Source organism: Pan troglodytes, chromosome 13 (assembly GCF_028858775.2).
Source record: "Pan troglodytes isolate AG18354 chromosome 13, NHGRI_mPanTro3-v2.0_pri, whole genome shotgun sequence".
Classification (NCBI taxonomy): domain Eukaryota; kingdom Metazoa; phylum Chordata; class Mammalia; order Primates; family Hominidae; genus Pan; species Pan troglodytes.
This window is the reverse complement of record NC_072411.2, coordinates 80,781,734-80,797,296: the sequence shown is the minus strand read 5'-3', so window position 1 is coordinate 80,797,296 and position 15,563 is coordinate 80,781,734. Positions and strand designations below refer to the sequence as shown.

General features: G+C 37.3%; 2 protein-coding genes across 51 annotated transcripts in view; both read left to right on the top strand.

Annotated features, from left to right (window-relative positions):
• Positions 1 to 15,563, top strand: part of TTN (titin) — a 282,990-nt gene that overhangs the window by 42,120 nt on the left and 225,307 nt on the right. For all 50 annotated transcript variants that reach the window (NM_001329611.3, XM_054678800.2, XM_024354671.3 and 47 more), the window contains 4 exons: positions 454 to 738; positions 963 to 1,088; positions 8,219 to 8,407; positions 14,461 to 14,517. In NM_001329611.3, coding sequence (NP_001316540.3) covers positions 454 to 738; positions 963 to 1,088; positions 8,219 to 8,407; positions 14,461 to 14,517 — 657 coding nt within the window. The remainder of the gene's footprint in view (positions 1 to 453; positions 739 to 962; positions 1,089 to 8,218; positions 8,408 to 14,460; positions 14,518 to 15,563) is intronic.
• Positions 9,632 to 13,888, top strand: LOC134808055 (titin-like). The gene is made up of 3 exons (XM_063791322.1): positions 9,632 to 9,848; positions 10,851 to 11,423; positions 13,632 to 13,888. Exons 1-3 carry the CDS (start codon positions 9,731 to 9,733, stop codon positions 13,793 to 13,795), a joined length of 855 nt encoding a protein of 284 aa, XP_063647392.1. The 5' UTR covers positions 9,632 to 9,730; the 3' UTR covers positions 13,796 to 13,888.

The following is a 15,563-nucleotide window of genomic DNA, read 5'->3' as shown; positions in this document are numbered from 1 at the left end:
CATAACAAAATGACTATGACATAAACACAAATACTTGCAAAACAAACAAACCGGAATGATATGGGCCTCTTCACCACATGATTTGTCCAACTGACTTTTAAAAATAGGTAACACACGGAAGTTATTGTATAATTCATTCAGGTGTCCATCGCTAAGCCCCCACCACAAACAGAAACTGGGATAATCAGGTTAACTCGGCACTCTCAGCATGCCCCCCAAATATCAAAAATATCTTTCTGAAGCTATTCCCTCTGCATGTGGACAAATTCCAAGTGCTTTCTTCATTCTTAGCACAAAGAATGTTCTAATATTCTGAGGCAAGTAAAAATACCACAATTCCAAAATTTTGTCTCTGGATGTATAACTAGCCAGCAACAAATTAATGTAGAGTTTTGCATGCTCTCTTGTGTTTTTACACTTTTTCATGGGCTATTTGTCAACATTTACTCCTAGCTCCTGAACCGCCCCAAGTTCTGCAGGAGCTCCAGCCTGTCACTGTGCAGTCTGGCAAGCCTGCCCGCTTCTGTGCCATGATATCCGGAAGACCACAGCCCAAAATTTCCTGGTACAAGGAAGAGCAGCTGCTTTCCACTGGCTTCAAGTGCAAATTTCTTCATGATGGGCAAGAGTACACGCTTTTGCTAATTGAAGCCTTCCCAGAGGATGCAGCAGTCTATACCTGTGAAGCCAAGAATGACTATGGTGTTGCCACAACATCAGCTTCACTCTCAGTGGAAGGTAGGAATGCCTCGCTACTTCCAGCTGAAAATAAAACCTAAGAAGCAGGCTTTTGTCCTTTCCCAGTGCATTTAAAAATACAGTTTGGAGCTCATAAAAGTAGATTGCTACCCAACTTTGAAAGCACTCTGCTGTGAAATAAATTAAGATAAACCTACATGCTCCCTTCTGTGAGGTCTCTATGGTGACTTAATCATGACAAATCTTGTGGTTTCTTTCTTTAGTTCCAGAAGTTGTGTCTCCTGATCAGGAAATGCCTGTTTATCCACCTGCCATCATCACCCCACTTCAGGACACTGTCACTTCTGAAGGGCAGCCAGCCCGTTTTCAATGCCGGGTTTCTGGAACAGGTAGGTTTAAGAACAAAAGGTGTCATTGCCAATACTTACAAATAATTACATGGGAAAAACATTCTGTCAGCTTCTCCTCCATCACAAACATCTCTCATGCATAATTTGAAGCTTAATGGAAATCTAACAGAAAACTTATTTCAATTATTAAATTAAGAATTAGATAAGTGTTTTTCACTATTTTGTGCCCTTAATAATGGTTGTTTATGTTATGTTATGTGTTCTTTATCACAATAAAAAAATTAGTGTTTTTCACTAATATTAAAAAAGGTCATGTTCCCTTTATGATTGTAGCTGCACTTTAATTTCTTCATTGATAAAATACAATGACAAAACTAAAATTATTAGATTATAATAGCATCTACATATAATTCAAAAGAATAATACATTTATATAAGACATTATTCAGTCTATGGACAATGCTTGTGTGAAAGGTATCCTTTGGAAGACAATATCCTATAGTGGTCAAAAGTCGGGGCTTTATGGTCAAAGATGCTGAATTTGAATCTTGCCTTCAATATGTGACCTTAGGCAAATATATCATGTCTCTCGTTCTCTTTCTGTCATGAATACATTGAGTATATGATTGCATTCAATCCTAGAAAATATATTTTATGAGGCTAGGAATTCCGTTTTAGTGCCTAGAATTTGGCATCTGAAAAATAGTACCTGCTAGAAGGTAAGCTCTATGAAAACAAGAGTGGATGGTTGCCCCAGAATATCACCTGATACATAGTAGATACTCCGTAAGTAATTGTTGACTGGACTAATTAATGATGGTTAAATGACTGTTACCAAACACTTAAGATTATTATCAAGATTAAGTTAGGTAACTCAAGTCAGCACAAAGCACAGTGCTCATCATATAGTAATCAATCAGAGTTAGCTGCTACCATTTTTAATTGGGGCATGCTTCTCAAGTACCACCAGCCAATTTCCTCATCCCAGAAATCTGATCTTGGTAGAATGAGACAATATATGTGGAACCACTTCAAGTCATAACTGATTGTCTATAATCACAATTATTTGAGAGTTTCCCAGCCAAAGGGAAACTCTCAAAGCTTGGGCATCTCCCAGCCCTCTTATTAGGCTAATGCAAAAGTAATTGCAAAGTTGTATTGTTTTGTTTATTATGCTTCTCCCATTAGTTTATAATCCAATCTCTACCTTGTCAAGATTTATTTTTCTAAACAGGTTAGTACTTCAATTGGTCTTCTGACCCAATTATTTCCTCCTCAGGAATGGAGATGGTGATCTAGAAATCTAATAGACCTATTTGATTTTATGAGCATAATTAAAAGATATAATGTATGTAAAGCACCTATAGGCATGGCTTCCAGGTAACTGGGGCTCAATACATTCATTTTATTATAGCCATAGAGAGGAATTATATAAACATCAATGTTTAGTATTGTATGGCCAGTATGGACAAATACCATAGACTGTATATTTGAGGGATAGTGTTCAAGAAATGCTAAATATTAATAAATGAGGACTGATTTGATAATATCCTACTAACACAATAATACAAAATGTATTTTAAAAGCAAGTTCACTAAAGCTACACTAAATAATTTATCCATTTATTTAATTTTTAGAGGAATTTTTTAATATAAACATATATATACATCATTCAAAGTAGTAATATTTGTCTTAACTATATTGGTATAGTGCTTTTAAGTCTATAACATATTAACATATGGTAGTATTGCCTTTAAAGTGTTGTAGAAATACACCTGAAGCACTCTACAAGACACCAATTGGGGTAGAAAGAGAAAAATTTCACTATCTTTTCTGCATAACCAATGTCTTTAAAAAGGTTTGAATAGGCTTTGTAAACTGAGAAGATCATTAACTTCCCATGTGTGGTAATATCTGTACACATATAGTGGTTTTAGCATCCTCTTATAAATTTGTTTTCTATATGAAAGAAATTAAATTCATTAAATAGAATGACCCTTCAAAAACTTGCCAACTCACATAGTTTCATATCACTGGGACTAAAAATATTTACAGAACTTCCTCTGGCCAGGTATTGCCTTAAGTAAGTGTAGCCCTGCTTTCCACAAATTGGAAAGAAATTGGGAGTCTTCAGAAGCTCCCATGTTCTTGGGGGTTGCAATACTTTCTGAAGCATGAAACGTGGCCCTGAGCAACCAGGTGCTGCTTCTAACAGCGAAAATGTTACCTATTGAAGGTCTCCAGTGCCACCTACTGGTAGAGGAATAATTTGGAAAAGCAGAATCTTAAAATGTAAAAAAGCTATTTTTTTGCTGTTATTCTACAGACGATGAGTCAGTGTCATTTGGAGGGTTACAGAGTGACAGCTAGCTAAACAGAAATGATGAATAATTAGTCTAGCAATGATATTGTCTGTTATTCATTTAAGCATCTGTGCAATTTTAATTCTACCATTTATTGTTTCCCTGCTATTGAGATATTACCCTAGGTGCTGGGGTGCAGATCTTGCTCTTGCCTTTAAGGAGCTTGACATGTAGGTGAGGAGATGCATGCACACAACTATATCCCAAGGTTGTAAGTGCTATTAACAGGCCCACGTACTCATCATTCTCTGTCTGGGAGAGAGCCAGAGAAAGATGTGTGAACTGAGCATTGAAAAATATGTAGGATCATTGAACACAGTGGCATCCTATGATGAGAAAACAACATCTCCAAGTCATCAAAACTTGCAATAATGCTTCATGTGCTAGAAGCAAGTGGTTTAAGTACAGTTGGAAAGTGATATCATGAGTGGGTAAGAAGGCTGGATAATACGGCAAAGGCCATGCTAAAGTTTTTGGTATTCTATGCTGAAGATTTTGGAATTGATCTTGTTTACATTTAGGAGACACTGAAGGATTTTTAAGCCCCTGGGTACCACGATCAGGTTTACTTTTTAGAAATGATACTGTGATAGGGAAAGAAGGAATGGACAGATGTGGGAGGTGAGACTGGCAGTCAGGAACTGGAGAGAGGTTATTACAATAGGCCTGGAGAGCGTGGATGAGGCCCTCAGCCAGGGGAGTCAGGAGAGACAAGTGGGGTATTGCAGAAGTAGTAATATGGGAGAAGAATGGCCTCAAAGAAGCCGCGAGAGGCTAATGAGTAACGCAGATCATGGCATCACAGCCACAAGCACCAAGTCCACTACCAAGAAAAGTTTTACCTGTTAACTCACTTATTGTGTGCAGTTCATGTCCAGTGGCAGTTCATGTGTATCCTGGTGCCTCATTCAGTTCACCAAAGGAAGAAGCTGTCAGTAGAAATAAGCAGAGAACCTTGTAAGAGGATGTACCATTGATGATCTCACACACACACACACACACACACACACACACCTTCACACAAACTAAATAGGGGTGGTGTTTCATGTTATATCACATGGCACTGTCTTTTGGCGTGTTACTGAAGACAACATTGCTTCCATCTGTGATGTTAGATATTCTTGCTATAATGACTGACTTGTGCCAGTGGCTTATAAAGCCCTTCCATGTGTGTTATATCATTTAATTCTCACAGCAATTATATGCAATGAATAGCCCATACATTATTACACATGCCATTTTACAAATGAAAAGACTAATCCAGAAAGCTTAAATGACATTTCCAAGGCCACGCAGCTGACAAGTTGTAGTGTCAAGATTTCATTTTCCTTATATGTATATATTTCGACAGAGTCTTGCTCTGTCACCAGGCTGGAGATCTCGGCTCACTGCAACCTCCCCCTCCCGGGTTCAAGCTATTCTCCTGCCTGAGCCTCCTGAGTAGCTGGGATTATAGGTGTGTGCCACCACACCTGGCTAATTTTTGTATTTTCAGTAGAGACGAGGTTTCACCACGTTGGTCAGGCTGTTCTCGAACTCCTGACCTCGTGATCTGCCCGCCTCAGCCTCCCAAAGTGCTGGATTACAGGTGTGAAGCACCGTGCCTGGCCAGGATTTCATCTTCTACTTTACCTTACTATCTAAGGAACTGAACAGATTTGTTACTCTAAGAGGAGAACTTGCCATTTATACACATCTACCATCATGGGCAGGAGAGTAACTTTTATAGACAAGTATTGGCATTAAAATGCAGACAAATGCTAGATGATTGGACTATTAGAAGATCATCTTGGATGGTATTGAGACCAAGAAGTGGTATAGTGACTGTGCTCCAAAAACAAGATGGCTTTGATTTTGGCTATTCAAACAGTTAACTAAAATTAAAGTGCATATCACCTACAATTATTACAACACAATAACCTGCTACTTTACTGTAATTTGGGTTTTTACTTTCTATTATTTTAAGATGGTTCAAATCCTTATATAGAAATAGCTAGCTTTATTATAATGTCTTATAACTGCCACGCTGAAAAGAGTCAAATGTATCTAAGATGCTCAAATACCATAATAAATCACCCTCTTTATTTAAAAAATTATTTTCTCTACAATTATTTGTGCCATATATACTGCGTACTGAAACCTTTTGCTCATTAGTAACAAAGATAGAGATTTTTTTTCTACGGCCTTCAAAGGTATCTATTTTAGACTTTTCATATCTTGATCTTCTCAGCTCTCTTTTTGATTGATTTTTCTGCAAACCAAAAGTGGAGATTTTTCTCATTTCCTGTCCCAGAAGGCAACTACAAGCCCAGATCAAACCTTTCCTGATGACTCTTCTTAGGACTGTCTTTTTCTCAAAGTCACTGAATATGTCAAAATCTTGTCCCTGCTTCCACTGCATGACATGCAAATGTCTAAAGAGAATGTAACTGAAGTTCTATCATTTTAAACATTACAACCAGTTCAACCTTAGGACAAGCTATATTTTTCTATCATTACATTTCCTTCTTGAAGATGAAAGGAAATCATTTAACAATAGTAGATATGGCATGCCCAGAGAAAAGTATCATATTATTAAGTCAAATATGAAATGTAGGCACTAGTATTATTAACATTGTGTTTGCAGGTAAATTGTAAAAATCCACTCGTTTTTGTGGTTGAAGTATCTCTTTTCTTTTGTGTCGCAGATCTAAAAGAAATGATACTGTGATAGGGAAAGAAGGAATGGACAGATGTGGGAGGTGAGACTGGCAGTCAGGAACTGGAGAGAGGTTATTACAATAGGCCTGGAGAGCGTGGATGAGGCCCTCAGCCAGGGGAGTCAGGAGAGACAAGTGGGGTATTGCAGAAGTAGTAATATGGGAGAAGAATGGCCTCAAAGAAGCCGCGAGAGGCTAATGAGTAACGCAGATCATGGCATCACAGCCACAAGCACCAAGTCCACTACCAAGAAAAGTTTTACCTGTTAACTCACTTATTGTGTGCAGTTCATGTCCAGTGGCAGTTCATGTGTATCCTGGTGCCTCATTCAGTTCACCAAAGGAAGAAGCTGTCAGTAGAAATAAGCAGAGAACCTTGTAAGAGGATGTACCATTGATGATCTCACACACACACACACACACACACACACACACCTTCACACAAACTAAATAGGGGTGGTGTTTCATGTTATATCACATGGCACTGTCTTTTGGCGTGTTACTGAAGACAACATTGCTTCCATCTGTGATGTTAGATATTCTTGCTATAATGACTGACTTGTGCCAGTGGCTTATAAAGCCCTTCCATGTGTGTTATATCATTTAATTCTCACAGCAATTATATGCAATGAATAGCCCATACATTATTACACATGCCATTTTACAAATGAAAAGACTAATCCAGAAAGCTTAAATGACATTTCCAAGGCCACGCAGCTGACAAGTTGTAGTGTCAAGATTTCATTTTCCTTATATGTATATATTTCGACAGAGTCTTGCTCTGTCACCAGGCTGGAGATCTCGGCTCACTGCAACCTCCCCCTCCCGGGTTCAAGCTATTCTCCTGCCTGAGCCTCCTGAGTAGCTGGGATTATAGGTGTGTGCCACCACACCTGGCTAATTTTTGTATTTTCAGTAGAGACGAGGTTTCACCACGTTGGTCAGGCTGTTCTCGAACTCCTGACCTCGTGATCTGCCCGCCTCAGCCTCCCAAAGTGCTGGATTACAGGTGTGAAGCACCGCGCCTGGCCAGGATTTCATCTTCTACTTTACCTTACTATCTAAGGAACTGAACAGATTTGTTACTCTAAGAGGAGAACTTGCCATTTATACACATCTACCATCATGGGCAGGAGAGTAACTTTTATAGACAAGTATTGGCATTAAAATGCAGACAAATGCTAGATGATTGGACTATTAGAAGATCATCTTGGATGGTATTGAGACCAAGAAGTGGTATAGTGACTGTGCTCCAAAAACAAGATGGCTTTGATTTTGGCTATTCAAACAGTTAACTAAAATTAAAGTGCATATCACCTACAATTATTACAACACAATAACCTGCTACTTTACTGTAATTTGGGTTTTTACTTTCTATTATTTTAAGATGGTTCAAATCCTTATATAGAAATAGCTAGCTTTATTATAATGTCTTATAACTGCCACGCTGAAAAGAGTCAAATGTATCTAAGATGCTCAAATACCATAATAAATCACCCTCTTTATTTAAAAAATTATTTTCTCTACAATTATTTGTGCCATATATACTGCGTACTGAAACCTTTTGCTCATTAGTAACAAAGATAGAGATTTTTTTTCTACGGCCTTCAAAGGTATCTATTTTAGACTTTTCATATCTTGATCTTCTCAGCTCTCTTTTTGATTGATTTTTCTGCAAACCAAAAGTGGAGATTTTTCTCATTTCCTGTCCCAGAAGGCAACTACAAGCCCAGATCAAACCTTTCCTGATGACTCTTCTTAGGACTGTCTTTTTCTCAAAGTCACTGAATATGTCAAAATCTTGTCCCTGCTTCCACTGCATGACATGCAAATGTCTAAAGAGAATGTAACTGAAGTTCTATCATTTTAAACATTACAACCAGTTCAACCTTAGGACAAGCTATATTTTTCTATCATTACATTTCCTTCTTGAAGATGAAAGGAAATCATTTAACAATAGTAGATATGGCATGCCCAGAGAAAAGTATCATATTATTAAGTCAAATATGAAATGTAGGCACTAGTATTATTAACATTGTGTTTGCAGGTAAATTGTAAAAATCCACTCGTTTTTGTGGTTGAAGTATCTCTTTTCTTTTGTGTCGCAGATCTAAAAGTGTCTTGGTACAGCAAAGACAAGAAAATCAAGCCATCTCGGTTCTTTAGAATGACTCAATTTGAAGACACTTATCAACTGGAAATTGCCGAAGCTTATCCAGAAGATGAAGGAACTTACACGTTTGTTGCTAGTAATGCTGTAGGCCAAGTATCAAGCACAGCCAACCTGAGTCTGGAAGGTAAAGTAAAACAACTTTCAGAACCCCATTTAAATATAGATTGAATCTTAACAATGTCTGTAACAATTACTCAAGAGTTCATGTAAATCATTGTTGTTCCTACCATTCTCTTCTAATTCAACTAATTATTTCCATGTTATATGCCATGGTCTCACCTCTCCTTTACCACTTTTCATTGTGAATCATAGACCATCACGTTTCATTTGGCCCCGCTTTTTCTCTGTAACAATTTGTAATGTATTGCTGCTGTCACCAGCTGTCATGCTTCCTGATCAGCATGAATCAGAAGGGGGCGAAATATGCTGCAGAAATAGGTAGATTTGTTTTCTCAATTGGCTAAGATAAAAATTAAATTTTAAAAACATCTAAGAGTGTTATCATCCTCCTATCATGCTGACACAATTTTGATTTCTCAAAAGCTAGACCGTTTCAGGTCTGTACACCAGCGAGCTATATTCATCCTCCTTTCAAGAATGGTTTAGTGTTAAGAAGTCCAGTCCTAAAGTGGTTTAACATTTCTGTTAGTTGGGGCTCTTAAATTGTAATCAGAAACACTTCCTCAGTAACATGGGGAATTTGATTCAAACAAGGATAGCATTTTTATATAGTGGTACTATTTTTCCTGAGCAAATATAGTCTATGTAGTATTAAGTACATACAAATACATAAGGATTTAGAGAAACTATTTTTTTCTTAACCTTACGCATTAACTGTAACTAGATGTTTTTTAAATAATGAATTTAAAGTGGTTTAAAATTAAAAAGTTGACTTTACAACAAGAGGAAGAAAGAAAAGAATATCCAAAACCCTGTTGGGTACTCCACTATTGCCTTCATGAACAATGTAGTGAAGTTCCTTAGCCCATTCATGTCTCAGCTTGCTTCTCTGGGAAATGGAAGTGAACTTGTGTGACTTCGAGTCAATAGTGACATACAAGGACAAGGCAGTAGGAGTGGACTGAATTCTAGTCCATTATTGAAATTTGTGACAAATCTGTAGACAACTCCAAATGAGTTCTGGTTTCAATGCAAGGTAAGACATTAAAAATTGGTATGCTTCTTTTCAGGATTTAGCAAATTTGAAGAAAATACATCAAACTCCCAATGGCATGTCTCTTTATCAGTTTCATTTAAGAAGGAGCCCCTTGGCCAAAAGCCCAGCTTCATCCAGCCTCTGTCAAGCCTCAGGGTGCACAACGGGGAGACAGTCAGATTTCATGCGAGGGTTTCTGGCATTCCCAAGCCAGAAATCCAATGGTTTCATAACCAGCAGCTAATTCTACCAACAAAAGATGTAGTTTTCCATTTTGAGGAGTCCACAGGCATGGCTTTAATGCTTATAGTTGATGCTTACTCAGAGCATGCTGGGCAGTACTCTTGCAAAGCAGCCAATAGTGCTGGGGAAGCCACTTGTGCAGCTACACTCACAGTGACTCCAAAAGGTAAAGCCCATCTTGCTTCAAGGACTTTGATTTGCTGTATACCTCTCAGTCCCACTGTTACTAATGAGAGTCTCTGCTGTTTGTTTTATTGCATACTGTGGTCAGTCCATAACTTACTAATAAAATAACATGCAATAACTCCCCCTAGGTCCTCAATTATGGGTTAACCTACATACTTTAAATTTCACTGAAGTATGTGTTCTATGCACTAGAGAACCAATAATTATTTTATTAGGCACCACCTTTGCTTGGCTTCTTTACTCTTCTAAGCAATATTGTATCATTGCATCATTAAATGATCTATTTGCTGATTATTACTGTACTTTAAGTAAGTACAGTATTGCTTACTGTACTTTAAGTAAGTACAGTATTGCTTACTGTACTTTAAGTAAGTACAGTATTACTTACTGTACTTTAAGTACAGTATTACTTACTGTACTTAAAGTACAGTATTACTTGCTGTGCTTAAAGTAAGTACAGTATTACTTGCTGTGCTTAAAGTAAGTACAGTATTACTTGCTGTGCTTAAAGTAAGTACAGTATTACTTGCTGTGCTTAAAGTAAGTACAGTATTACTTGCTGTGCTTAAAGTAAGTACAGTATTACTTGCTGTGCTTAAAGTAAGTACAGTATTACTTGCTGTACTTAAAGCATACAGTGGATGGAGAGCAAATGCTAACCCAAATACAGTCAGCTAGAGGGAGAGAGAGAAAGACAGACTGGGTCACTTTGGATAGCTGAAATGACAACAGAAAGAAGGAACCAGATACTGCATGGCATCTGCATGAGTCTTCATCAACCACTCAGCACTGAATCACCAGGAATGAATTTTCTTTTGTGTGATCCTGACATCTAGATCATATTGCATCTGGCATGCTGCTTTCAAGTGACAACTATGTCTTTCATCTTCATCTTCCATGCCATTTTGTGTTACTAACATGGGCAAGTGACAAAGCTTAGATCTTAATATTCTTTTCTTTTTCTTGTCACTTGATTATACAGTGCAAGCCCTAGATAGGCAAAGTTCTGGGAAAGATGTAAGAGAGTCCACCAAGTCCCAGGCAGTGGCAGATTCCTCTTTCACAAAGGAGGAGAGCAAAATATCTCAAAAGGAAATTAAGTCATTTCAAGGATCATCATATGAATATGAAGTGCAGGTTTTTGAAAGTGTATCTCAAAGTTCCATCCACACAGCTGCATCTGTTCAAGATACACAGTTGCGCCATACTGCATCCCTTTCACAAATTGCAGAAAGCACTGAGCTATCTAAGGAATGTGCTGAAGAGTCCGCGGGTGAGGCGCCCAAGATTCTCCTGCATCTTCAGGACGTCACTGTAAAGTGTGGTGACATGGCTCAATTCCTCTGTGTTTTAAAAGATGATTCTTTCATTGATGTAACCTGGACTCACGAAGGTGCAAAGATAGAGGAATCCGAGAGACTGAAACAATCACAAAATGGAAATATTCAGTTTCTTACCATATGTAATGTTCAGCTGGTAGACCAAGGACTATACAGCTGCATTGTACACAATGACTGTGGAGAGAGGACAACGTCAGCAGTACTAAGTGTAGAAGGTGGTTAATTGATTTTTAGCTATGACTTGCTTCATTTCATCCTCATCGCTTTATGCAGCTTTTCTGCCATGCAAATTCAATCGACGAATATATTAATTAGAATATCTCTAAACTAGCACCCTATTCATAAGTGACTTCTGAAAGTCAGCCAAGTCATTGGCCATGATTATCCTGAAAATTTAACTTACCAGTCTGGATTCAGAAAGTTTAATTTTTAAACGTAGGTTCGGGAAGCAAAGGTTTATTTCCTATGTGCTGCATTTTCTAATATTTACCAACGCACTACCAAGAAAGTGTAGCAAAGTTAAAATGTTGTAGTCTGAGAAGTACTTATTGGGTATTTATTATTGTGCCAGATACTGTGGTAAATTTCAGTTTAATTGTTTTAATAGCAAGAGGTTCAACAATTCTTATCTCCTCTTTATTTTCACATCTGGAGGTTCTAGTTGTTTACAAAGGGGCCATGAAAATAGAAAATTGGGACCAAGTACAGTGGCTCCTGCCTGTAATCCCAGCACTTTGGGAGGCCGAGGCAGCCAGATCACTTGAGGTCAGGAGTTTGAGACCAGCCTGGCTAATATGGTGAAACCCCATCTCTACTAAAAATACAAAAATTAGCCAGGCATGTTGGATGGTGGTGCATGCCTGTAATCCCAACTACTCAGGAGGCTGAGGCCAGGAGAATCGCTTGAACCCAGGAGGCAGAGGTTGCAGTGAGCCGAAATAGGGTCACTGCACTCCAGCCTGGGCAACAGAGCTAGACTCCATCTCCAAAAAAGAAAAATAGAAAATTGGGCACTGAAAATAGCAAGGCTCTCTCTGGACCAAAATTAGAAGTCTCTAGATATTTCTCCATAAATGATGCTGCTTTTACAGGCTTAAAATCCTCCTGGAATTGTATAATTTTCTCATGGCAAGATCACAACTTTTGTCGTTATTGGGCTTGATTCTCCATTATGTCTGGAAGAGCAGGAATAAACTTGTCTGGGCAAGTGATAACTTCTTCCTCTTATCCATGGTCTTTCCTTTTGGATATTAATGAAATGAGAAAAATATTTTTCAGGTGCCATAAGCCTGTGTTGTGTGCCCATAGTCAAAACAGCTTCACTGAGTCTCATGGAAGGAAGCTGGTGGAATAAGTTCAGGCATCTCCAGGGGTCTGTGGAAAGCTCTGGCCTCAAGTTCCTCCCTGATCCTGGCCATAGTGGTGTTAGGGATGAAAAGGGGGCAATGCAGTGCTATGTAGGTGCACAGCCATCTCTGCACAGAATTTTGAAACAGTGGCCTTTCTTCCTACCCAGTACAGAGAATACAGTTCATTGATTCATATAATGTATCCGCAACACCTACTCACCAAAAAGAGGTCTTATTCTTTCTTAATGAGATTTTGTTCTATAGCTATCTCTCATTCTGTCACCATAGCCTACAAAGGCAATATCTCAAGAACTGAGGTCTAGTTATGTAAATTAGATAGAAAATTCCACCAGCCAGAGAGCTGACCCTCAATTTCACTACAGCTGCTGGCTAGCACAGTAATCACACAGAGTGACTATTTATTTGGAGGTGTTGTCTACAAGTCCTGTAGGTGACAGTGTGACAATTTTTTCAGTAATGTAATTGGGAGTTGGCTGTGTTGTGAAGGTGGGAGAAATGTAGATCTCTTAACTCACTTCCTAAAGAATCTAGTGCTATAGTGCAGTGTTTGACTGTCATATTCCCAGAATTGATTTGAACTCGGCTCTTTTGCCCTAGGATCTCCAGTTCATTCAGTTCCAATTGATAATATTATTAAAGTGTTCTTGAAGCAAAAGAATTTTTTTGAACATCCAACTGCCTTACTTGTACCTAAGAAAGTTGAAAGATAAGACACTTTTAGATGTTTGAAGAGTGAAAGATCAGGCACAGTTGTCTAATTATTTGACATAGGCCAGTCTTTATATGTTCCTTTTTTATTTTGGCTTAATAAGTTCATATAGGCTACAGAGTTATCCACCAAGATCAAGTAGGAATGTCAAACCCCTGGAAGTCTTTTTGAATACAGTTATTATGTGCATAATAAACATAAACATATCGTATATAAGTTTCATGACTAACATGCTGCCTTTCCTTCTCATCCTAATGACATTCCATCTTCTCCACATTCAGCATGTTTTTTATTCTTACAAACACAGCTAATTTATGCCTTTCCCTAACTTTATTCTTACCTAGCAAAAGAATCGCAAGCCAGAGCACTTACAAAAATTACTCTGGGTTCTGACACTAAAAGTATTAAAACACTCAAAGAGTCACAAATTAAAACAACCCGTGAAGTAAAAAGAGAATCGTCAAAGAAAACATCAAGTTTGTCATTAACTTCATGCCAAAAACCGTAAGAAACTGAGAACAAGGGAATAAAGTCTACTGACAGGATACCACGTGAACTGAAGACTGAGAGTGATACGAGAGCCCCAGCCTTTCCCAAGGAGCTGCCCTAGATATGACTGTGTCTAAAAGCTGTGCATATTCCTTGTGGAATAAAAACAGTTTTGATAAGTCTTTGTTTTGTTTCTTAATATGTAATTTGGACTTCGTGTAGTTCAAAGTTTGAAAGGTGGTTCAAATCAAAGGAGTATTTACTAGCAGGAAAAACTGAGAATAGCCCTCTGCTAAAGTAGCAATTTAGAAAATGCATGTTCTTTCTAAATGTGATTTCATCTCTTAGCAAGTGTTTAGTCAATAGGACATTTTTTAGAAAATAATATTCCTTCGGTTTGTAGATTGCTTTCTGCATGCATGTAAAGGCATGGGGAATTATAGAACTAAAAGTGGAAATTTCATGAAGAACCTAAAATAAAAATGTTTTAAATCTTTCTGTCAACATTGTCATGTGTTTTATCAGCTCAATAGTTTGTTTGGCATGGACTTTTTGGTAAATTCGGGGAATGCAGTTTTCTGTTGTTATAATAAAAAGAAAACTTTAATCATACAAGTCATGAATTGATGCAGAAAACATATGCAATTAATCACTAAAATCTCTTTATATGTTTTTCTATTTTAGCTCCTGAATCAATTTTGCATGAGAGGATTGAACAAGAGATTGAGATGGAAATGAAAGGTATTGTTATAATGGATGTGAGATTTAAGTAGAAATTCTAAAGGATTAATAGGATCCTTGAGTTGCCTTCTTTCTCTTAGTATTATTGAGAAAAAAATGACATAGATATACAAATATATCTCTTAGAGTATATATTACTATGTCGCATGCTTGGTTTAGAATTTTGATGGTTACATGCATTTCACAGTAATTTATTGTATGTTAATTTAAAATTTTGTATTTAAAATTTATCAGCCAAATTCAACTTTATGTTTGCAGTCATTTCCAAAAGTGTGTATTAGGAAAAGTTGTCATCTTAATGCATGAAATCATGAAGTAGAAGTTTGTTTTCAAAATCACGGTGAATTACATTGAAAATAGACAATAACCTAGCTGTCATTCTCAGAATGCAATGTCGTGAATGAATTATGATTGAAATGCTACTTTACTGAGGTTGTGTGAAAACATTACATTCCCATCTGGTTTACACTTCATGCACATATATCATTTTAACATTGATATGTCTCTTACACTGGCTTGCAGATAGCTGCCTTATGTGATCCTTATTGCCTGCTTTTCTTTGCATAACATTGTGACTTTATGGCTGTATTAGTTCGAATAAACGCCTTCTCATTTTATTTTAGCTAATTACTTATGGTTATAGTTCTTGTATATACTCTTTAAATAGTTGATTCTCAAAAATATAATAATTTAATCTACAATCAAAAGAATCAGAAAGGGCGTTTATTCCACTCTCTGCAAGTCAGGTAAGATTTTCCACTTAGCCATCAAAAGAACAAAGTTTTCCTGCTCTCAAAACAAATATGCACAGGAACATGTTATTTTGAAATGCATTTTTGCTTGTTCAAGAAGAAATTTCAACAGTTTGAAGAAAAGACCAGACAACGAACGATTTTCGTGTCAGAATCTTTTAAACAGAGCATGGTGTTGCGTTTATTCGAACAAATATGGTGAGTGAATTTTTCTATGGATTTGTGAGATCTGTAGCATGCAATTTATTTCATTTCCTATTTTGCAATTTTATTTACTTTCAACTTTTTCAAGTT

Coding starts and splice junctions, on each gene's coding strand:
- LOC134808055 (XM_063791322.1), top strand. CDS start 9,731: ATGGCTTTAATGCTTATAGTTGATGCTTACTCAGAGCATGCTGGGCAG. Junction 9,849..10,850: donor ACTCACAGTGACTCCAAAAG/GTAAAGCCCATC, acceptor TTGATTATACAG/TGCAAGCCCTAGATAGGCAA. Junction 11,424..13,631: donor AGCAGTACTAAGTGTAGAAG/GTGGTTAATTGA, acceptor ATTCTTACCTAG/CAAAAGAATCGCAAGCCAGA.